This window comes from Apteryx rowi, unplaced genomic scaffold, assembly GCF_003343035.1.
Source record: "Apteryx rowi isolate R43461 unplaced genomic scaffold, aptRow1 scaffold_189, whole genome shotgun sequence".
In the NCBI taxonomy this organism is placed as follows: Eukaryota; Metazoa; Chordata; class Aves; order Apterygiformes; family Apterygidae; genus Apteryx; species Apteryx rowi.
The window spans coordinates 1,088,736-1,112,166 of record NW_020448185.1 but is presented as its reverse complement, the minus strand read 5'-3'; the positions used below and the strand labels follow the sequence as shown (position 1 = coordinate 1,112,166).

At 37.5% G+C, this 23,431-nt stretch overlaps 2 protein-coding genes across 8 annotated transcripts in view; one reads left to right on the top strand and one right to left on the bottom strand.

Moving 5' to 3' along the window:
* The window catches only part of PIBF1 (progesterone immunomodulatory binding factor 1), a 127,657-nt gene that overhangs the window by 104,087 nt on the left and 139 nt on the right, over positions 1-23,431 (bottom strand). For 3 of the 7 annotated variants that reach the window (XM_026061974.1, XM_026061979.1, XM_026061980.1), the window contains exons 1-7: positions 23,084-23,165; positions 21,791-22,110; positions 20,835-20,935; positions 18,791-18,989; positions 13,346-13,465; positions 5,217-5,350; positions 3,076-3,184 (exon numbers count right to left, since the gene is read on the bottom strand). In XM_026061974.1, coding sequence (XP_025917759.1) covers positions 3,076-3,184; positions 5,217-5,350; positions 13,346-13,465; positions 18,791-18,989; positions 20,835-20,935; positions 21,791-22,042 — 915 coding nt within the window. In that variant the 5' untranslated portion in view covers positions 22,043-22,110; positions 23,084-23,165. Of the gene's footprint in view, positions 1-3,075; positions 3,185-5,216; positions 5,351-13,345; positions 13,466-18,790; positions 18,990-20,834; positions 20,936-21,790; positions 22,111-22,400; positions 22,517-22,915; positions 23,058-23,083; positions 23,166-23,431 lie in introns of those variants that run through there. The other 4 variants (XM_026061976.1, XM_026061978.1, XM_026061975.1 and 1 more) reach the window with 4 other exon arrangements.
* Positions 23,272-23,431, top strand: part of DIS3 (DIS3 homolog, exosome endoribonuclease and 3'-5' exoribonuclease) — a 21,573-nt gene continuing 21,413 nt past the window's right edge. The window contains exon 1 of the mRNA XM_026061971.1: positions 23,272-23,431. This exon is cut by the window's right edge and continues 80 nt beyond it. Within this exon, the coding sequence (XP_025917756.1) occupies positions 23,323-23,431 (109 nt within the window). The 5' untranslated portion in view covers positions 23,272-23,322.

Sequence of the window (23,431 nt, the reverse complement as noted above, 5' to 3'; positions counted from 1 at the left end):
ACTACTGGAGCAAGTCCAGCAAAGGGCCACAAAGATGATTAGGGGACTAGAGCATCTCTCCTATGAGGAAAGACTGAGAGAGCTGGGCCTGTTTAGCTTGGAGAAGAGAAGGCTGAGAGGGGATCTTATCAACGTGTACAAGTATCTGAAGGGAGGGTGTCAAGAGGATGARRMSMSASWCTYTTCAGTGGTGCCCAACAACAGGACACGAGGCAACGGGCACAAACTGAAASACAGGCAGTTCCATCTGAACATGAGGAAAAACTTYTTCACTGTGAGGGTGACAGAGCACTGGAACAGGTTGCCCAGAGAGACTGTGGAGTCTCCTTCCTTGGACATGTTCAAAACCCGTCTGGACACAACCCTGGGCAACATGCTCTAGGTGASCCTGCTTGAGCAGGGGGGTTGGACTAGATGATCTCCAGAGGTCCCTTCCAACCTCAAACATTCTGGGATTCTGTGTAATATAGAGACCCTAAAGAACATGACCTCCCTTGAATCCTCTGGGGAGTGAACGGTCTTATTTATTCAGTTACCAAAGCGTTAACACTCAAAGACCCTTCCTTTGATTCTTGCCTGGACAAATACAGAAGTCAAGAACAACCTCCCCATGCAGTGTCCCTTCTGTATCACATAGGGAAACTAATTCTGAACAACCGATCGACTGTTCCTTTACTCCTTTTTGTGCTTCCTGGGAAGATTTTCTATACATAAACCCAGCTTAAAAAATAGTCTTATTCTCCAAGTAAGTTGGATATAGCACTACAAATCATCTGCAAATTAGTTAATGAGGACAGAAACAGAAGTTTCTTTCTGGAGACTCAGTAAGTCCTTTTCTCCCTCCAAAATAGCTGTTATAAAAGCACACCTATATCAGACAAAGAAAAAAATCCCTTAGTGATTCTGACACTTTTGGAGGATTCATTCTTAACTAGCTTACTTACAGAGAATAATTTAATTCTGGGGGTTCAGTGAAGCAATCTTCCCTGTGAACAATTTAGATACAGAAGTTGTGATAACAGATACTGAAAAATGGAAGCTTGAACTGGTAGGCAATGGATAGGGAAACATTCTCTGCCTAGTTCCTTGACCCTAGAGTTATCACATGTGCTTGGTGGGGGCCATTATTGAACCATCGTGACTCTTGAATGAATGAATTAATGAACAGGGCGTGCAGCTAGGGACATTTCCCTCTCAACCTGTCAGGTCTTTAGCTCTTTGAGTGTCTTTGGAGCAGAGATATATTCCCCTGTGAAATACTAGTGCTAGCAGAATGGTAATGATTGAGATCTGAAAAAAGTGACTGACCTGACTGGAATTAGAACTCATTGGACCCCTCTCCCCCCCACAAAAACTGGTGGAAAAAAAAAAGAAAAAAGGAAACCCTCAGTGTCTGAAGAGGCTTTTAGTCATTTTCCCAGTAGAAATACTTGCAAAGACCAATTGAAACACTTAAAAACCAAACAAACCAACCAACCTAGTAAACGTTCCTGTCTATGAAGCAAGCAGCACTGGAGTGGAAGCATAGAAAGAAGAGGTCCTAAATACTAGGCTTTATTCCTAACACAATATTAACCTCTAAAGGACAKGTGAAGGAAGAGTTAATCTATTACTTTATTAAGAGACATACAGAGAAAACAAGCTACATGTACGTTTTTCTTAGACATCTATAGAACATAGCAAAACATAATCCATATAGTAACTCTGCTTTACTGTTACTAATTACAGTTGTGGTCAAAAGAGCTAAAATAAATTATAAATAGTTCTGCCCTCTTTTGAGGATAGAGCATATTGGCAGCATTCAGCCTTGACAGGCAAGTTCTGCTCTCGGGCCTCCCAGGTTCCTGAGCCTAGCAGCAGAGCTTAGAAGAGTGAAGCAGAGGAAGATTGAGCTAGAGACCCAGAAAAATGGGATGTACATAAACCTAGGAAAAAGTGGAAAGCACCTGATGGATGTGGAGGGAGCTGGAAAATGTCATTGCAGGGTTGCTATCCAGTTTAAAGGATCATAGCAGTTGGGAGAGGTTCCTGATGACCGGGAACTATCTTCAAGAAGAAAGATCCAGGGAACTACAGGCTGGTCAGTCTGACCTCAGTTCCTGTAAAGATTATGGAGCAAATCCTCCTGGAAGTCATATCCATGCAAAAGGTGATTGGAAGCAGCTAGGATGGATTTGCCAAAGCCAAATTGTGCCTGATAAACATGACAAGAAGGCTGGTTCCATGGATGAGGGGACAGCAGTGAATGTCATTTACTTGGATTTTTGCTAGGCTTTCAACAGTCTCCCATAATAACTTTATGGCCAAATTGGCAAGATATTGTTTGGAGACAGGTAAAGATGAGTTGAACAAGCTGAACATAAGCCAGTGTGCCCTCACAGTAAAAAATGCCAGCTGCCTACCAGGCTTTATTAAGCAACAGTGCAGACAACAAGTTGAGGAAAATGATTACTGCCCTGAATTCAGTACTAGCGAGACCATAGCTGGAGTGCTGTGTCCCATTTTGGGCTCTCCAGCACAGACAGACATTCACACACTGCAGCATGTCCACAAAAGGTCCACCAAGTTGGTCACGGGCTGCAGAACATGATGTACAAGGAGGGGCTGAGAAAACTGKTTTTTTTTTCCAGCCTTCAGATGAGAGGGATGGAGGGGAGTAATCTTTTTGCAGTCTTCACTTATCTAATCGGAACATATAGAAAGACAGAGCCAGACTCGTGGAAGCACATTGTGACAGGACAAGAGGCAAGAGAAACAAGCTGCAACAACTCTAATTAGATATTACAAAAACTTGTTCACAAAGAGGGTGGTCAAACACTGGAACAGGTTGCCCAGACAGGTTGTGGAATCTCCATCCTTGGAGATACTCAAAACTTGACAAAAGCCTGAGCAACCCGATTTAAGTTGGCTCTAGTGGGGGAGGTGGGGGTGTCAGAGCAGACGATCTCCTGAGGACCTTTTAACCTAAATTWTTCTATGATTCTACAGGAGATCCCAAAAGATTTGATTAGGCAAACAATCAGATTCCTAAGGTCAAAAACTAAATTATTACTGAAATAAGAACTTTAAGTTTACCTCTTTTGATAAGTCATTTCTTTCTTTAGCTTGCGCTTTGTGAGATAACTCCAATACTTCATATTTTCTTCTGAGTTCTGACAATTCATGTTCAAATAYATCTCGTTCACTGTTAAAATGAAGTGAAACTATTAGTTGCATAGAGTGAAATGAAGGCTGACTAAATTACAARTTTTGAATTTTGTTCTTTTGGTTCATGACACCGACTTTTTTGTCCAGTTACTCACAGGACAATTATCACAGGCGATAATACGTTTTTTAGTTCTTATCACTTGCAACAGCATGTTATTATATGAGAAAGTTTTCTTCATTTTGAAGTATTTAAGCAATAATCCTAAATTATAATATAATAATCCTAAATTCCTATCCTAAAATTACTGCATCCTCTTCTTAGTATTCTTCTTTAGTTCAACTTTGGGCTATACATTTCTCCTCTTAGCAATAGATTATAAATTCCCTTGTATATCCTTTTAAATTTGCCAAGCTTTTGATGCTCTTTCCCCAACATTTCCTTGAATCTTTTGCAGACATTAAAGTTGGACGAAAAACTAAAGTGACTTCATTCCCATCTTCCTAATCAAACAGAAACCAAAGGACAGTTGTTCTCAGTTGCRCCTCTCCCTTATATACAGTCCCTTGATGCCAGAGGAAATTATACTACTCTGCTCATATTTAAAATATACATGACACAGCTGCAAAAATTATGTTGGTGTCCGGAATAACAGTGTTTCCACATGCACAAAGCAGCAGCTCTATGTCTGTATCTGACCCTGTCAGAAGAGTGGAATGAATGAGCCAGTATGAGCTTGCAGTCTGAAAGAAAGCTAACCATTTTAATATTAATAGTGTTAAAAAACTGAGATACCTTGTAGTCTACCAAAACTAGAAGATTTGACATAGTTTGCAAAGGATTTTTAAACCCACAGTTTTACTCAGAAATAAACCTGGAAGTGATTAATTCCTGCAGTGCTCCCAAATATCCTCATGCAAGCATGCCAATAGCGCTCTCCCCCTCCCCTTCATCTGYGCCTACTCTGATGAATACAACGTACTCTCTCAAATATAGTTTTGGCACGTTTATTCATGCCTTTTTCAACTCAAGACTATTTTAATACACACTGTCAAACACTGGGGCCATTCACATGAAAAAGTTATTACAATCCACTTATTAGATGCAGTTGCACATGGGAAGCAAACCATAGCATCCATCCATCCTATTTGTAACAAGCTTCCAGATAGATTTCAAGGTTGTTTTAGTACATATGGCTGTGAACAGTTATCCAAAAGACAGACTCTCCTTTAAATGACTTAGAGGCACAGTAAAGATCAATAAACRTGCCTGAGCTCGTTCAATATGAACAGCTAGGGAGCTGACAAGCTGCTTTCTATTCAGAATCTTTATTTTGAGCCATTCCCCAACAAATCTGMCAAAGCTCTGATTTCTTGAACTTGCAAGCACACTGAAAAGGACATTTGCAAGCTGGACTGAAGTATGTGTGTATGCATGTACTTAAAAGAAGCCCATTTTCACTGTTTTGCAGTTGTTATGAGGTCAGCATTCAAAGCAAAGGCTAGAACTCCAAAACTTATATTTCAAAAATGAAGAGACATGCTGGAAATTCTGGCAATTAAATCAAGCTGCTGAAGTTAACCTAAGATTCTCTGACTAAGGGTTCTCGTAACAGACCTTTCAGTCTTATGCTTACAAAGGTACTTTAAGTTGCTTAATATTAATTCCCAAGGTCCTACTCYCTTTTATGTCACTGTGCAGGTAGCACATAGTAGGGCACAGGGCTGCTTGTTAGATGATAGCTATTAAACTAGTAAAAAATAGTGTTTGTTCTGAGATATTTGGCATCAACAGATCCTACTTAAGTTGCAGCCAGGCTAGTAGACTCTGAAAACACAGCAAGTACCYAAGTACAAGCTTTTAAGAAGATAAACGTATGCATCAGATTTCAGTGTTGCTCATCTTATGACTCTGATATTCCACACGACTGAATATCAATCCTGGATRACTGAACTATTAGTGGATCCAAGTAAGGAAAAATATTTGAGGTGGGCAACTGCAACCTTGACTGACTGAACTAGAGATTTGTTCTGTTAATACTCGTATGTACTTGAACTATAGAGATACCTACCATTTTACTTTATCATAGTTCTCTTGTCTGTAATCACCTTGCTGAATCATCCGCTTTGTATCAGACAGTTCCAGTGTTAAACGCTGACATTTAACCTCAAGGTCTGACCGAATCCTCCTCTCGTCTTCACAGCTCTAAAAGTTAACACATACTTTAAAATGACAACAGCTACACTGATATTTAACACACCGCCCCCCCCCCAGCAGTCACAGACTGTTTTGTGAAGTCTACTTACAAATATTCAAGTGGTAGTATTTTCATTTGTCTCAATTTTTAGAAATCTAGCAGGCATCAATAAGTAAGCAGCTATACTGACACTGAACTTATCTTTATCTTATTCTAAATAGTTGATTAACATACCTATTTTTTCCTAATGCATTTGTCCATTTGCCTAACTTCATACATCACTGACCCTCAAATGTACTGCTGGTGGTCTACAAACCTACAGTCATGCCACCCTTACAATATTTTCAAATAAGTTTACTTGTGAAGACACTTTCTCGTCCATTTAAGGAAAAAAAAGGAAAAAAGAAAAAGAGCACTTATTCACTCATCAGCATTAATTTCCATTTTCTCCTTTCTTCCTTCCCATACAGCTTGAGAGACTATTATGAGAACCATAAAAAAAAGACTAGAACAAGTGAACGCACAAAAAGCATTTGTCTTCTAAAACACTGGTCATTCCTTTCGAAGATAAAGGGGTAGCTTCTTAAGCATTGTACTCTTATCCTATGGGAATAGGAGATTACCGTACCTTAATATGAGGTCTTTACTCCATTCATCTGATTCTTCTCTACAAACTAGGTATTTAATTTCACAAAGCTTACACTATTTGCTTGTTCAAAATGCTGCACTTACTAATTTCTTCAAAAAACCCAAGCAAAAAAAAAAACCACACTAAAATAATGCACATCCTCCTACATTACAGGAAACTGACAGACAGTAACAGTTGCTCATTAAAGACTTGAGAATACCCCCAGCATCCAGGCATTCCAGACATTTTCCCTAGTAACCTAACTCCAGCCTCCTTCCAAACTGACACTTTGTATTACCATTTTTCTAAATTAGCTAACAGCATCTTGAACTCTCTTATATTTCAATATATACACATCAATCCTGTCTTTGGCTGCTAGTATTGTTCACTCTTGGAGTGCCTCTTAAAAAAAAGAAACATCATTTCTGGGAGTATAAAACAGTAGCGGCTTATCATGCACTTCTGTATCGCACATAATGCTAGGCAAAACTATAAGTTAAAAGCAAGAGGAAGATTACTACCTGTAAAGTTTACAAAATCCACAGATTACATTTAAAAAACAAAACCCATGTCCGATTACCACACAATATTAAAACTGAAGTGTACATGCTGTCAGGGCGTGTGCATAGTTCTCTCAGTTTCTGTTCTATCCTGTGGCAAAATACTCTTACTAACTGTTATCTCTGCATAGCGGCTCCAAATTTCTTATTTGGAGTCAAGCATGTTCTGAACTGTAATTTCCTCCCTGAAGGAGGTTCCATTCAGAGATCAAACCTTCCCCTTCAAGGATTTTTTGTAATCCATAAGCTCCAATACTCAAATCAACATATAGTTTTTAAACAGTCCTCTCAGAAGACTCTGACTTTTGTTTCTTCCGCCATGGTTCATAAGTGGCATGCTTGGTAACTGATAGTGGATGCTTGATAACTAATAACTCCATCTGGTTATATCCAAGGGACATCACCCAGACAGGTTTTGCATTCACCTCCAGTGACTAGTTTTGCTTACTGCCTAAAGACTACCTTAAGACATGACTACAGAACCAATCACTTACAATAAATTTATTTTGCAGCAAGTAAGCAATTGTATAGGTGCATAATTTTTCAAAATACACCGAAAGCTATATTTTATACAGATGTATGAGTGATTCCTAAACATGGCTTGTAAGAGGAGTAAATACCAGAACAATACTCTTCAATAGAGATGGAAAGACAGAAAGAACACTGACCAAAATTCACAGGCACCATGAACAGATAGACCGACAGAACACCTTCTCAAAAAAGCACCTAAATGTTTATAAGACATGACAGAGAAGCTCACTGAACTACGAATCATGCTGTAACTATTCTGCTGACAAATATAAAAATTTAGTTTTCAGAATTAAAAATACAATAAAATCCCAATAAAACACTCAGTTTTCCTGAAGAGTTTGGATGGCAAATCTGTAAGAACATATAATCTAAACACATGGTTGTTATTCAACCTAATGTACTGGTATATGGCTTGTTTTTGTCTACCCTAATTAACAATATACATTAAACAAATTAAGACTACAGAAAACTGTTTCTTCTCGTCATATTCTAAAGTCATTAATAACCCAGTATTTTTAAGGATGGCGTTGCCACATTGGTAAAGCATTTGTCAGATGTTTTAAGGTGTTAGAATTTCAAACATGTAATAYAGGGTGCAAAAGTCCAAGTACCCTGATAGATGGTGAAAGCACAACTCATCTTTCAATAAGGTACGTTGGTAAGGACACTTTAAAATTAAACACAAGTTGGAAGTTAAGTTTTGATATGATTCTTCTGTGATATCCCATGCCATTCTGCTGCTAATACCATGGCTGCTGACATTCTATTAATACCATATTAGAACGCRCATTTCCTTTGCGGAAAGGGTGAGCTATTGAAGCTCTTACAATAATACCCACAGAAGCACCTAGAAGACAACTACCTAAACCATAAAACTGATGAACTGTGGATGTGTTTCCAAGCAGGCCTCTGGACAAATCTGACAAAAATAGCTCTAAAGCACCAATTATCAGAACAATTAAACACCTACAAAATTTGTCCTTTCTAACAGTTGAGACTTAAAATAGAATTTGAATTATATCCAATAAATCAGTTATGACTTTCCTGTAATAATATGATAAATCCACAGGATGGGGAGGGAGTCAAATTTACTTTTTAAAAGTGATACTAAGACTTACTTAAAGTATCAAATTGTTAAGCATATAATTAAACAAAAATATTTTTAGATTCAGTATACTTCCCAAATACTAACACACTGCATAGGTCAGTTTTCCAATTGCCTCATCTTTTAGGTGTCAGAGATGTTTTATCACAGGACAAATGTAACAATGCACCTTAATAAACATTCAGTCTACAGGCTAACACAAGAAATCATGAGATGTGTATTTCCAGGTAGCAGATACTGCTATAGAAGTACAGAATTCTGCGTAAGTCTTAAATATATGCAATCAAGCTGTCTGTAGTAAGAATAAGCATTATTTAGATAGGGGTGAAGTTACTTTAGTTTATAACAGTCACACACTCTGAACTGATTTTAAGATCTCTGCACTGGAACAGCTTTACTTCTCAATTTATCTTCAAGAGAGCTTGAAATTTTGATGAATAGCTTTGTCCTACTGAAGCAGTAAGGGAGTTTTTWAAAGGATCAAAATACAGAGTGTATTCAAGGACACAAATGAGGTCTTGGAAAGTATACCAATAAATAAAAATAACCAATTTAAATAAGTCCACAAACCTTAAAAAAAAATTAAAAGGACATACAGTACTTATTCACAAGGAGCATGATCCATGGCAATCTTGCCAGCAATATTTTGATTTTTTTCAGTTTCTTACCAACTTTTACTGTTACACAGAGTGCCAACTCAGACAGATGAGACTGTCAGAACAAATGAACCTGTCCTATAAGATGGGCAGGCAAACGTTGTTTAAGTAAATTGTTAACACAGCTGTCCAAGGCACCCAATAGTAACCAGTACAGGCGGTTTCTGTAGCTCATGCAGAGTGGTCCCTCCCAAGAAGTGCTTCCATTTGATTTACCAGCACTGTTGATAGGTGAATGTTTCAAGTGAGAGCATTCTGAGCTTGCCTGATCTGCACCATTTAAATCCCAAATCGGGTAGAGAAACTAACGATCCAATTACAGACCTCAGTTTTTTGGTATTAGGTTTCAATTTTATCCTCCATCTTGAATGGATAGCAGTTTATAGCAGTCACTGAAACAAACACATGTAAATTCTGAGTACAAAAACTGGATGACATTTTCTGAACAAAGCTAATGAGACAGAATACATGACAGGGAATAGTTGATCTTGCAAAAAACCTTTAGGGATAAGAAGATAAACAACAGAAATGAATAGATTTGYCATCCAGTGAAGCAGAAGTAGCATTACTTCTTCATATCTTCCACAAATAAGCCTATGGAAGAAGCAATCCTGCTTTTTAGAAGCTTATTTAAAAGAATTTCATCTTTAAAGGATCACTCAAACAGGTCAGTTTTCTGCTCGTATTCTAAGGTACATTAAATCCTAGGCAAGTATAAAACTACTATGGTGTTGTAATGTTATAAACAATTCCCTGAAGTTATTCTGATCAGCTGCTGCTCCTTAGTAAAGACAGTACTTTGCCTCCATCTGTTTACATAGCATGTATTATTGACCAACATATTATTGACCAACTTTTTTTTTTTTTCCAAAAAAATTGAACAAAACTGCCCAAATGTCAGGAAGAAGTTTATACATAACTGGATGAATAAGTTCTAGTATGTTGATATGCAATTTGTAACCTGTCAAGGATTGTAGATAGGACACTATCTGCCACTAAAAATGATAAACAGAAGTGTTGAGCTACTTTATGAGAACAAGACACTTTTTTCTTCAAAATGGGGAAGTTCTGCAAAGAAGGAAAGAARAAAAATCTTCGGTCCAGGTACCTCTTCTGCAAATGAAAGTAGAAAAAAAAAGCACCTTGTCTCTGGATCTGACCTGAAGAKAGTCTACACTTCAGTGAAAAGGATCCTGGAGAAAGCATGGCATTAAACACAGAATTAAGCCAGTTGATCCATGTCAACAAGAACCAGCAGTCTATGCAAGTCACAGCTATATATCAAGAAACATAGGAGGCTGCCAGATAGAAAGGGAACTTTAATAGATTCATAAGTTTTCTTGAGTATTGAAAACAAACTGCTGCCCAAAGCTAATTGTTGTTGGTAGAATACTGTTCAGAAAAGGTTGCAAAGAAAAAGATAAATAATAAAGGAAAGCAGGCATATATCTCACTTAAGACTAAGGCCTCATCTGTCCTTTCCAGAGAGATTTAAATGCCAAGTAATCAAAAGAATTAGCTTTTGGAGGCTGCGGAAAGGTTCTAGAGCGAAGTCTTAAATTACAGACGTGCAACCTTCTAAAGAAATCCTAAGGAGGACTGTGTTTCTATAGCGACAATAGTAGTCTCAGTTTTGCAATAGTTGGATGCATCTAGCGTCCACAGGCCCTTCAGATAGAATAGTTTAGTTCATTCTTTGAAGACTATACAAATGTTTTTCCTCCAGTTGGGAATCTTTATCTCAGAAAATAATTAGATTTAGCTAGCAAAACCTAACAGTTTCTAATCCTGATTCAGAGGCTAGGCATTAGAAGAGATCTACGTAAGGCCCAGCTTTGACTTTAAGTTAACCATAGCTTTTAGATAACTGTCAAACTATAGATTAGATTGTGAATCCTGATGGCAACCATACAGAACAATTTATAACTAAAGAAGCTCCGATAAAAAGACAAACTGTATCAAAATTGAGTTCCGGGAAAAGATATTGGCAAGCAACTCGCAGCCAAAATAAAGTAATACTTCATTTAGAACCATGCCTCCTACATAGGAATGCAGAATTGCCTTCTCTGACTCTCTTAGCCCTGACAGAGAGGGACAAAAAAAGTAAATTGTACCCGAAGGAAGGTTCTAACCACTTCCGAACCAAATAACCCTGAAAATAGGATACGAATGTTCAGTAAGGTAACTCCCTCATCAGAAGCTGGTTTTGCTTCTGGGAAGCTCCTGGTGATACACTGACAGAAGAAAGTCAAATTATAGTATTTTATCTCCAAAGAGGGTGGTGCTAATGTTATTTGTACTTGATAATAATATAAAAATAATTAGAAAGGAAGAATAAATCATCTGCAATATTAAAAAAGTCTTAAACCTAGAACAAACACTTTGTTGATAAGTTATATAGTGAACAGAAATACTAACTATTAGAGAAAGCTTAAATTTTAAGGAATATTGGATGGGGAACCAGTAGAAGGATTCAAAGAAGAACATAATATTTATTTAATCATAGGCAAAGAAGAGACTTCAGCAACTAAACATATTCTTTACTTCCATCTATATGAAATGTAAAGTGTCACAAAAGAGTAGAAGGATATGAGAGCTTAAATAAAACTATGAGTGAAATTGAGCTTTATTTCCCACTGATGATTSTCCTCATAGGAATGTTTGAGCTTACCAAAGGAGCTCAAATGCATAAGTTACACCAACAGCACAAATTGAAACCATTTCTTAGTAAGCTGCAAGAGATGCTTGTTTATATTAGCTTTAGTCTATTAAGTATATTAAAGATGCTAAAGTATTCTTACTCATTGATGATGCTCCTTTTACCTTATTATCAGAAACAAGCTGTGGTACCTTGTAACAGTAATCTCATCAAGCCATTGGGTCAAATGTGAAATTGCTAGAAGCGAAACCCAGATGCATAAATCTGTCCATACACAAAATACTGCGTATCGGGTCACATTTCATTCAACATCCAAAACATGATCTCTCCACACGTAACAGGAGAAGACTTAGTTTGGTTTGTTTTAACTAGAAAGTGCATATGGAAGAATCATAGTAAGTGATCTTATCTGAAACTTGAGAATTTTTAAAGATTCATCTTCGTTACTAACTGTAAGTCCCTTTTTGCTTGTGACATTTCAACACCTGGATTTCTTGTCTGTTTTTTTTTTTTTTTTTAAATGTGGTATTCGTTCTCACTAATCTCTCAATTTAAGCATAACTATGCAAATGGAATACCAAACACAACCACCACAACTCAGTATGGGCAATGTTCTGCTGCTTTCTCATTATCAACATCAAAGTTTGAAATCCACAGTGTTTTTAAGAATAATTCAGTTGGAAAGGTCAATACTGCCGCCATGTGTTAAGAAGGAACAAAACTACAGAAATTCAAATAGGAAAAGAACATCAATGTACCAAGAAAATAGATTCCAACACAAGATTATTATCTACTCTCCAGTTAAATTGCTGCAGCAAAAATTAATACTAATATCACTCAAATCTTAAAATTCTATAGGCGGATTTGTAGACTTTTAAGTCAGAGCACATTAGACATACAATGAAGGAAAGTGCTTACATAAATCAAAGTTAGCATCATTAAATTAAGCTCTATTGTGATCAAAGATGAAGGCAGAAAATACTGAAGTATATAAAAGCATGATATTTTGACAACTACTTTTTTCTTTGCTGAATTTAATAAAAAAAATGCAAATACTAAGAATTTCACAAGATAGYCCTGTATAAATGAATCTCTTTTTACACCTAGTTATTCCATAAATAAATTTCAAGGAAGAAAGATGTAGTAATCGAATAAGAATTTCRGAAATAGTAAAATGACAGTGGCATCTAAGCCCTTGTCAACCATGATTTAGGTAAGAGTTTCAACTACTCAGAATGTATTTATTGCAATTCCAGATTCGTGCAAAACCGACCTAAAAAATTAATCAACATCCTAGCTGTATTTTATATATGAGTTAGGATAGAATAAATATTGCTAAATATCTTAAAAACAAAATTCTCAAAATATCTCTTTCAACTTCTTTACTCTTTGAAAACAAAAATGAARTATATTTAGATAAGATAAAGTCTCTAAGAGAAATAGAAATAAGAAAATTAAAATATAAAAAGAATTCTAAAAAATGAATTTATACATTGTTAAAACAAAAGGTGAGGCAAATTACCACCAAGATACCACCATCTCCAAAAACCTACATCAGTCATTGTGTCTTCAGCTATTCATAGAGGGATCTCCTGCCTCACCTTCACTCCCTTGAAGTTTGCCCTCAAAAAGCAGGATACAGCTGGTATGAGTCTATCTTAAATCAGTAGAAATCTCAACAGCAAATCATGCAGGGTAGTGTATATTGTATATAGCACTCCCCCATCACCCAGAAGACTCAAAGGTTTTCTGTTCCAGAAAAATTATATCTTATATGTATCCAGTAATGATTTGGAGTATAAATTTTTTGCTGAAGAAATATTTACTTTTTTTTTTTCAGTTGACATAATTAAAGCACACAGACCTCTGTCAGACACTTCAGCTGGGCCTTGTATCCATTTAGTTCTTCTGTTAGGCTTTCCTTTTTCACCTGTAGATCATTTAGTTCTTTTCTTAGTGAATGCACTACTTCATAGAATCGAATCTAAAAGAACAAAATATATATTCAAAAATTGAGACTAAYGAAGTTGCACTATTACAATCCCCAAACAAGTAAACTCCATTTTATGGCAATAAATTACAAACAATTTTTAGTGCATATAACTTTTTCTTGATTGCTTAAAGCAAAGACAATAGCTTTCTTCAGCCTTTGACAAAGCAGCTAAGAAATACTAATCTGTGTTTAGCAACTAATGAAAAAGAAAAATAAAGGTAAAGATGCACATATATGTTCAACTACAGCAGCTTCCAGTCAGGCTGCCTAATTAAAAAATTACAGCTGACGTAAGCATCCATATGGTCCCTTCCTCATCCTTGTTTCAACTCTAGAGCCTATCTGATTAGCAGTAAACCAACTTGCTACACCCAATCCACCTACAACCAACATGCATTTTTGGGGGGTGTGAGCAATGGAGAGAGATTAGTTTTGTTTCTGCCAGTTCAGCATGTTAAATCTGCTCCCTTTTCATCCAGAGAAATGCTAAAGCAAGCAAAGGAAATGGAGGTAACATATAGCCAGGAGGAAGTGAAACACCCTTACTCCCCCCACCCCAAGCATAACACTGTTATATAGGTTCAGTTGCATCATGTAACTAACTTTTCCAGCACATTTCTACTAAACAAGAACAAATCAGGAAATGCTGTAGTAAAAATAGAGTTAGCAGTAAAAGACAAACAGGAAAAGAGGAAAGAGAGCTTTTTCAATATACACGCTCTTTCAGATTATTACTCCCACATTAATTTGATAACTTGAAATGTTTATTTTGGAGAGTGAGAAAAAAAGTTGACAGGCATTATCTTCATGAGAAGATTACCACTAGCTTCCCCCCCATCACTCACATAGTTTGATATATGATAAAAAAGGACTACAAGCAAAAAAACAGATTAAAAGCGTTCAGGACCAATCTAATACTACAATTCCATGCAGAAAGAAAGAGGGTCTCTGTTGTGCTAACTGTAAATAGCAGCAAAGTGTCCAGGTATATTGTTTATAACTGACAGCATACAATTCTAGAAAACACAGGAGTCACGGAAATTTGTGGTGTAAATACAAGTGTAGTTTGCTTTACACAATAAGCCAAGCATGCAATACTACTAAAAGATCAGTATTAAGGCAAAAGAGTAAGAAAAACTAGAGAGGAAGAAAAACACTATACTACTTACTAGACAATCTAAATACTGTGTTCTCTGAGGATTACACTTGCTTGAATTTGTTGTGCAAGATCTATTTTTCATTCTCACTTTCAGATGCAAGACAAACATAAGCTAAAATAGAATATACTTTTACATTTATAAGCTAGCTTTTAACAAAACAATGCAAGCTTTCCTAAAGCATAGTTATCTTACAAAAAAAAAAAATTAAGATGGCAACAAGGGATACTGCATTCTTTGTGTCTAAGTTTACTCATAAAAYGAATAAAAGAAAGGACATAAGTGATAGGTTTTTGAAACTAGAATCCAGTAAGACCCAAGATAAGATGTGATAACTTTTTTGTTCATGTTCTGAAAATACCAAATTATAAATTCCACTCAGATACTACTGTTTAAACAAAATATAAATTGTATTTCTGTTCTGAGAAGTGAACTAACTGTATATTATCTACATTGCAATACATTACTAAAATGTATTATTATTTTTCTTGCAGTATTCTATTCCTTAAATATTTGATTTTTCTCACCTGTATCTGTGAAATCCCATTGTTTCTAATGGGTTAATGGGTTTCCATGAAACTAAATAGTCAAGCTATTTTTGCTGATTCTTTCCAACTCTCCTCCCCCCAAAACTGTTCAACCTTATTATAAGTTCATTAATGTTATTTGTGTGGAAGAAGAAAAATCTGTTGGCATGCCTGCTTACACTTGAACTATAACAGGCACCTACTTGCTTAAAAAAAAAAAAAAAAGCACACTTCAGAAATGTGCATGCTATACAATGAGCAAGTATGACAAATCTCTAACTATAGCTTCTGCCGAGTACAATTTTCTTATATCTGAATTCTTTTGTAACTTGTCTGATTACTTCTGAAACTGAGTAGTTTGATTTCAATCAAATCCTCTTAACTTTTTGTCAAACAGCAGTCACAAAAATTGTAAAGTTCTTTTTCCTGAAACAAAAAGGTTGATTCTCTCCAGTTGGTAACTGTTTAATGCACTGCCTTCTCTCTCCCCCCCCCTTTTTTTTTTTTTAACTACATGTAGCTTTTCCCTAAAGTTTTTGTATTTTTAACCTGAATTCCTTAGGACACCTGACTTATGCCACCAGGCTGTCTCTTTACCTCCCAAACCCCAATAACTAAAACCGATTATCCAGTTTCAAACCTAGATGACAGAGGGGATACAGGTATCAAGGATAAACATATGCACAGCCTTCCCAAGAAAAACTCAATCCATGGTAAGAAAAACTGTAAACTAATGTAACAACTGAGGGGAAGGCTGTAGCACAAGCTCAACTCTTGTCTGTTATTTAGCTTGCTTGCTGGCCCATAAGCGTTTGTGTAACTCAGCAGATGAAGCACATATTGCCACTTGCCAAGTCAAAAAAGAAAAAAACACTGACGTGGAATTTAAGGGACAATTACATATCCTAAAAATTATRAATTTACATAGATATACTATAAGGAAAAAAGTCACGGTTTTCTAGGTGATTTTTATAAACATCTTAGAATGTACCCATCACATTTTGATGAAAACTAGAGCGAAGCTGACAATGGACGAGACAGGTGGGGGAGTGGAGAAAGAAATTGGACTTCTGTTACCTGAATCAGCTAATTCCATATAACTTCATTTAATTACCTTCTTAAAGAAAAGAATGAGCTGTTGTTAGCAAAATGATGTCACTGAAAGATATGGTGATTAAAACTAATAGAGTTAGTAGATATCATTTTTAACAACTCACTTTCTTTAGGGATCGGAAAAAGACGACAAGATTTACTTATCTTTTTAACTTACTCAAAATTGAATAAACAATTGAGACTTTTCCAAAGACTGAATTGGTTAAATAAACCTAAAGGTAGATGTAGAATATTATACAGGAGAGCAAATAAGAGGCTCACAGGTTCACTGAGTAGGTTCAGAGATTCAACTGCCAAGCAACCAATTTCTACTAGTTCAGTGGCCTGATGCCATTTGAAACTTTACATATTGTTTTTAAAAACATTTTCATAAATGTTTTATATATGCAAGTTCAAAACAAAACCACATTYTCAAGAAAAAGATACTTAAAAGATCATTTTTCTTTCATCATCATCCATGATAAACATTGCTTAGTCTTTGCTCTAACRTGTCACCATAGCACCCCTTTGTGGAAGAACAACTGAAAAACACCCCACATTTGTTATAATTCTATTATTTTAAACTTGCAATATCCTTATACACAAAATCTGTATTTTAATACTTCCTGCACTTAGTCTGGTGTACTGGCTCTCGAATAAAATGTAAGCRTTATATATACATTTACTTGAAGGATAAAAGGCGTTTTATCCTTCAGGCATAAAAGGATTTCAACATTGATAAATGGGGGGCAAGGGAAGAGTCTTCATCTTCAAGTCTGGAAATTTCTTGCTCAGATGTTCCCTAAACAGAATTCTTCCTTGCCAAAGAGAAGTTTAATCCAGTATTAGCATTGCCTGAAAAATACACAGTTCCTCTTTAGGAAAGCAAAGCTGAAAATAGCATTAGAAAAATTAGTTTTTTCCTAAAAGTCCTTTGCCTGGTTTTCAAAAACYAAGCGGATGCATAGACGGGATATGCAGAACAGCTTTGTAGCCTCCTAGTGCCTGTAAGCACACTGATGCTGTTGCCAAAAGAAGCTGAGAGAAAAGAGTTCACCTCTASCATTTCTTCTCCTGGAAAAATTTAATTTGCCAAAAAGGGGCTTCTTCAAAGGAAGAAAGTGACATGCGCATCCCTGTGGGGGAGGAAATGGGCATCACTGAACACCTAAGTAGCGAAGTGCAGTTTGGGTCAGAGATAAAAGTAGCATTGACTGGTTGAATGCAAGAGGAAAAGAAAGGTAGATTACAGGTAGAAGCAGACCACTCTCGCTTAACATCTTTTCCAGACTCCTTTCTACTCACAAATCCAATCTAAGTGTGCTGAGCTGCAACAGCTTCACTTACACTTGAAGCAGCTGGCAAGGTTTCCTGCTATCTGTCCTGCCTTGCTACACAGGCTTCTGAGTTGTCTATCAATCAACTCCTGAAGTGCTGGAGCTTCTCCCACACCAATTCAAGCTAGCCATCATGGATTCCAGTTTGTGTTAAAAGTCTGCTTTAACAGTGGTGGTGCAGGAATCAGTGATGAACAGCTCAAATACCTGTGCAGAGAGCAGGGGATAGAGTAGACAGCTAGGGAGTAGTGACCTAATAGGTCCCAAGTTAGGCATTCCTGTTTTATCACTTGGCCCTAAAATTTTCCAAGTACTTTCAAAGTCCAAGTCTTGAAACTTTTGAAAAAGATGTTCCCAAGAATTTCTCCCTTTAGATAAGGATGATAAATTCCACTTTCCTGTGCATATCTAGAGTACAGTATACCATGGCTTTCATCCAGCAAAAGAGCACTCACACTCATAATATTTATACCTTCACAAATGCACTAAGCCTTTGAACATTATAGTAATTACAGCTCCCTTAATAGCTAGCTTTATAGATAAGGACACTGCTAATACTCTGTTGAACCGARGCATCTTTAAGTGTCTAAATCCTTCTCTCCATTCTCAGAAGTGAGTCAGGAYGTTCCAGGCATGCCCTGCAATCTGTGGAGGCACTGTCTTTTTAYTGAAAGTTGAGCCCTCCTCTCACCAATCTTCCCATGAGCTGTAATTAACAAGCTTCTCAAATCGAGAAAATAAAAATTAAGGTATACTTTATTCCCTGCATGTAGTCAGAAATAGGAAAGGGCCAAATAAAAAACATGAGAGAAAGGAAGGAGTCTTTGCAAGAACCCTCTTAACTTGTGGTTCTGGCAAGTCTTGAATTTTAAACCCCTATTTTCAGTTGGCTTTATTTCACATCATCAGCATTTCATTGCCAACCATTTAATTGAAACATCCCATTCGTTTCACCCTCTTAAAATACATCAACAGTTGTTCTACTAAGACATCAGAGCCTGGAATTAGAAGGCTCTTCTCTTTATTGGAATCCAGTCATAAAGGACTGATTCATAGGCACATCTGCAAAAAGGTCCTTCACTTCCAGCTGGGGAAAAATAAGAATTCTAGAAGTTTGGATTGACTTCTACAGGTTTGTCCCTCTGATTTTAAATAAGAGGCAATTTACAGTTATATTTTAAACTGACACAAAACAATACTCACAGAAACATATTCAGGAATAGAAAGCTGGTCTTCAGGAAGAGACTTGAGCTTCTCATAGCAATCGCCTGTTAATTCCAAGTCTCGCAAGCTGCGACGAATATCTCCTGCCCTCTCCCTTAACTGATGATTCGTTTCCTCTAGCTGTTTCTGTCTCAATAAAATGGTTTCCATTTCTTGTTTCATTAGAGCCTGATGTTTTCTTTAAGATTGATTTGAAAATAGAAGACACGAAGTAGTGATTAATGCAAATGGCAAACCTCCACAACATCCTAGCAAAAGAGCCATTTACACAGGGAGAATACTTACAGAGGGAGATTAGCCCAGGAGTGTATACCACCACAGTTACACAGTCACTAGTATCAGACTCCATATAAGGGGCCAAAAGCTTTATAGTCAAGTTTTGCTTTACTATAGCCCAAAGTCACTGACAATACCAAGCTGAACCTGAGGAGTGACAATTAATCCCCAGATGTGCTGACTTTAATTTATAGATTAGTGTTAATTTATCCATTAAAAGCTTAATCTTCTTGCTGAAAAACCATATAAACCCCAATAAACTAGTAAATCACCAAATAAAGCAATATTAACTTCAATTTCTGTCTTGCCACCCAAGTTTCAGCGTAGGCATGCTTACTATCTATTCCACACACATCCCTTCATTCTCAATTTCTACTCAGCGTAACATACAAAGTTGGGTTCCTTTTAAAAAACCTACACTTAACTGTCATTATTGTGACAAGGTATTATATAGCAAGAGAAATAGATGTTCATTTAGAGACACTTCACTTTTTTTTGTTGTTTTTGAACCAAGAGTGACTGACCTACGCTTCTTGGAGGTTTTAGCTGTAACTCTTGAAAATATTCATTCAAATTTAGCTGTTCTTCAAAAAAAGCAATGGCGTCTAGGTTATTTAAAAAGTAATATTCAAAATATTAACTCTGCTACTACTACAAGACAATGTCTGCCCCATTATTTAAAAAACAAACAAAAAAAGAACCCTATAAGTCACCAAAGCAGTCACACAAGGACATTTTCTGCACATAGTGTAAGATTCTGTTAAACAGGGATGGAAACTGAAGTAACAGACAGGCAAGACAACTAGTGAAAGGATTTGGAAAAGGAAAATAGTTCAAACTTTTTATATCTATCAATTTTAATAGTCAGCTAAACATTAGATAGTGTAAAAAAAAAAAAAAAACAAAAAACTGAGTACTCCTCAGATAATTCAAATATAGGCAAACATGAAATTCCACCCTGGTGCAACTAAGGATACAGAATTAGAGACATTTCTCTGACAGGCAGTTGCTCTTAGCTGAAAGACTTAGCTATAACTGATCTCAGGTCTGACTTCACAGCCCTGTAACTACTCCAGGCTTACTACAGAATACAAACTTGAATTAGTCACATCCTTTAAGTTGGTGTGTCCTCTACTGTAACATGAAACTATTAAGTAGTGCTCTCCCTCTACAATCCTATTACAGTGTTAAAACAACTAATGAAATAATTTGAAGGAGCCTGCTAGCCAGGCTATTCTCAGTTATGATTCAGTTCAGAATATTTCAGAACATTAAGAAGAAAAATCAGTTTCTACCTGAGCAACAGAAAGCATTTCTGACCAATACACAATCCTCATTGGAAGTGAAAGTGCCTGCTAAACATTTTCCGTTTACCTTTCTCAAGTCATCTACCAGGCTATAGAGTTATTAAAAGTTCAGTTTAAATTGAAGGAGAGTCTTCCTCCTCCACTTACTCTTTGTGCTCTTTACTGCTTTTAAGAAAATTCTTACTCCAGGTTTCAAACAGATTTTGAATCCAGGTATTAATAAAAACAAAACAAATGCACAAACCTCAGCAAGTGAGTACTGAATTCAAATTTAGCCATAAGCTAGAAGTTTAGAATGGAAATACCAATATAATCTGCAAAAGTAATTTTATTCCAGCAGTTCATAATAATCACATTTTATTAATGCAACTTAATATGAATTCATGTCAATAACATATTAAAGCTGAATTTTTTTTGTTGTTGTTTTACTTCCGTCATACCTAGCATCTTCTTGCTGCAACGCCAGCTGGCTATCCAGTCTTAAAGACAATAGCTGCTTTTGATGGATTGCATCATTAAGCTTCTCTTCTAGCTCTTCAATCTAAATATAAAGAATATAAATATAAAATTTAAAAAAGTTATCTTGTTAATATTTTTAATTATTTGATAAAAGCAACAAGATTAGGCATTTTAAAAAGAAAAAAAAATTGAGAGCCCCATGCCCTGAGAAGTATAACATGATTGTTCAACAAAACCTCTAAATATGCTAAGGCTCCATAAAACACGATATGGACTTTGCCCTAATGAACTCATAATAAAAGACTTCACTCTCCAATTAGATCTTTTTTGGTCAAATAGCTATTAGTTCAACCAATTTCAAACTAGGCTTAAGTTTAGAGTGACAGGCCAGTGCAAACCACGATTAGTGTACAGGAGGTTGTAAATGTGGTCTGCACACAAATGTGGCAGTGTTTTTACACCTTTTTTATTTTCACACATCTTAACTGAAATTGGATACAACAGATTCTCCTACTATTAGCATGCCATTATCTTCTAGCCATCTCTTCACTGACAGACCACTAAATAGCATTCAGATGATTTTTTCCAGCGTTCCTCAAGTTCAGGTTAACAACCCATTAAGTTTCTTATATCAAGGACAAAAATCATTTATCATTTCAGTAAGCAGACAGGTCCTTTTCCTCTGTTTTAGAAAAGTAAAAGCTAGAATCCTATTCAATCCCACCTCTTCCATTTATAACACCTTGGACAAGACCACGAAGTCTTCTGTGTCTGTTTCCTCCATTAACTTTTTTTTTTTTTTAAATGGAAATAAAAAAACAGAATGCCCCATATGCAATTCAAAGATATCCTTTTGAGAACTAAAGTCTGTAAAGCACTTTAAAAGCACCAGACACCAAAAAAGATTATGTCAAGAATGACACATAACATTTCTTACCTTGGTCAGATATTCTACTTTCAAGTTGTCAATCATCAAGTTTTTCTGAGATAATTCTATTTTAAGCAGCTGAAGATTATGGAGCAACTCCTTCCGTTCAATCAGCTGCTTAGTGATTTTAACAGTACCTTCCCTCTCTTCAGAGGAGGAAACATCATCAGTTGGTATTGTGGTCTCTAAGCTAATATCTTCAGACTCCAAGGAGCTAGAGATGTTTACTTTCCTGATTTCTTCAGCACTTTTATGTGACATTTTCTTTCACCATTTGCAAAAGTTTTTTTTTTTGGTTATACTTTCAGATGAGCCCCCTGAAGACTGAACTGCAAAAAATCAAAACAATTAAGTGAACAGCATTAAAGCATTATGAAAATTCTTAACCAGTTAAACAAGACCATTAAGCAAAACCTATCAGCATTGTGTTAACATTTTTTTTTTTATTCACCTAGGAAAAAAACATTTTAAAAAGCCTTAAAGAYGGTAGTTTTCTGAGGACTCTACTTCTGGCACTTCCTAAATAATTTCACTAACAAGGGTTTTGATTGCACGAAGCCAAGCACTTCTGTGAACCAAGCTTGCGAGTAAGATTTTATAGTTAAGTTTAGATGCACACCTGCCTTTCACACCGTCAGAAGAASACACACTGAAGACTGCAGAGGCCCATGCAAGGCATACAACGTGAGAGAACATCCAATACAGGGCAGGACAATAGTAGCTTAAAAAAAACATCTAAAGAAACACTTTGATGCTCGCCTTTATTTGTTTATACAAGTAGTTCCCATCATTCTCACCAGGTTAATCTGCCAGTACTTTYTAAAAGCACTGCAAGCGAGATGACTAACTGCCCCCCACACCTTTACCATCCCTTGGTGCAGAGCACAGCTTTTATTTATTTCTATAAATTCACGAGCCAGATCTTGTTTAAAGACCTACAGAAGAAGGGGGCACTGCGCCCGGAGACGGCTGGGCAGCCCGGCCCCGAGGGCAGCGGAGCCCGCCGCAGGAGAGGTATACTGGGAGGGGTAACCCGGGACGCTGCCGCCTCCGCAGGGMACCTCCCCGCTCCCGCTGCCAAGGGAAATCGCGGCAGGAGTTTCTCGGTACGTCCCGGCGGGCCACTGTACCCACCTCTGCGGCAGGGAAGGGGTGCGCGGACCGACCGGTAACAGCACACGGCTCCCGGGCCCGCCTCGCGCCCCCCCTCCCCCCGCGCGCATCGTTACAGCAGGGGCGCGAGCGGGACCAACGGCCGCTCCGCTCCGCTCCGCAGCGCCCGCGCCCCCGCCCGCCGCTCACCTCCGCCAGGCGCCGCACACCCGGCGGCGCATGCGCGGCCGGCCACCTCCTCGCGGCGGGCGGGGCCGGGCGATGCCCTCACCAAGGCGACCGCCGCGCCTTTTCCCGCGCTCGGCCGCGCGGCATGATGGGAGACGGGACTTCCCGCCTCGCCGCGCATGCTGGGAAATGTAGTCCGTGTGGCGGCGGTAGCGGCGAGTGGCGGCGGCGGGCGGCTTGGAAGCAGCGCGGCGGGCGCCATGCTGACCTCGCGGACGTTCCTGAAGCGCACGCGGGCGGGCGCCGTGGTGAAGGTGGTGCGCGAGCACTACCTGCGCGATGACATCCCCTGCGGCGCCGCCGCCTGCC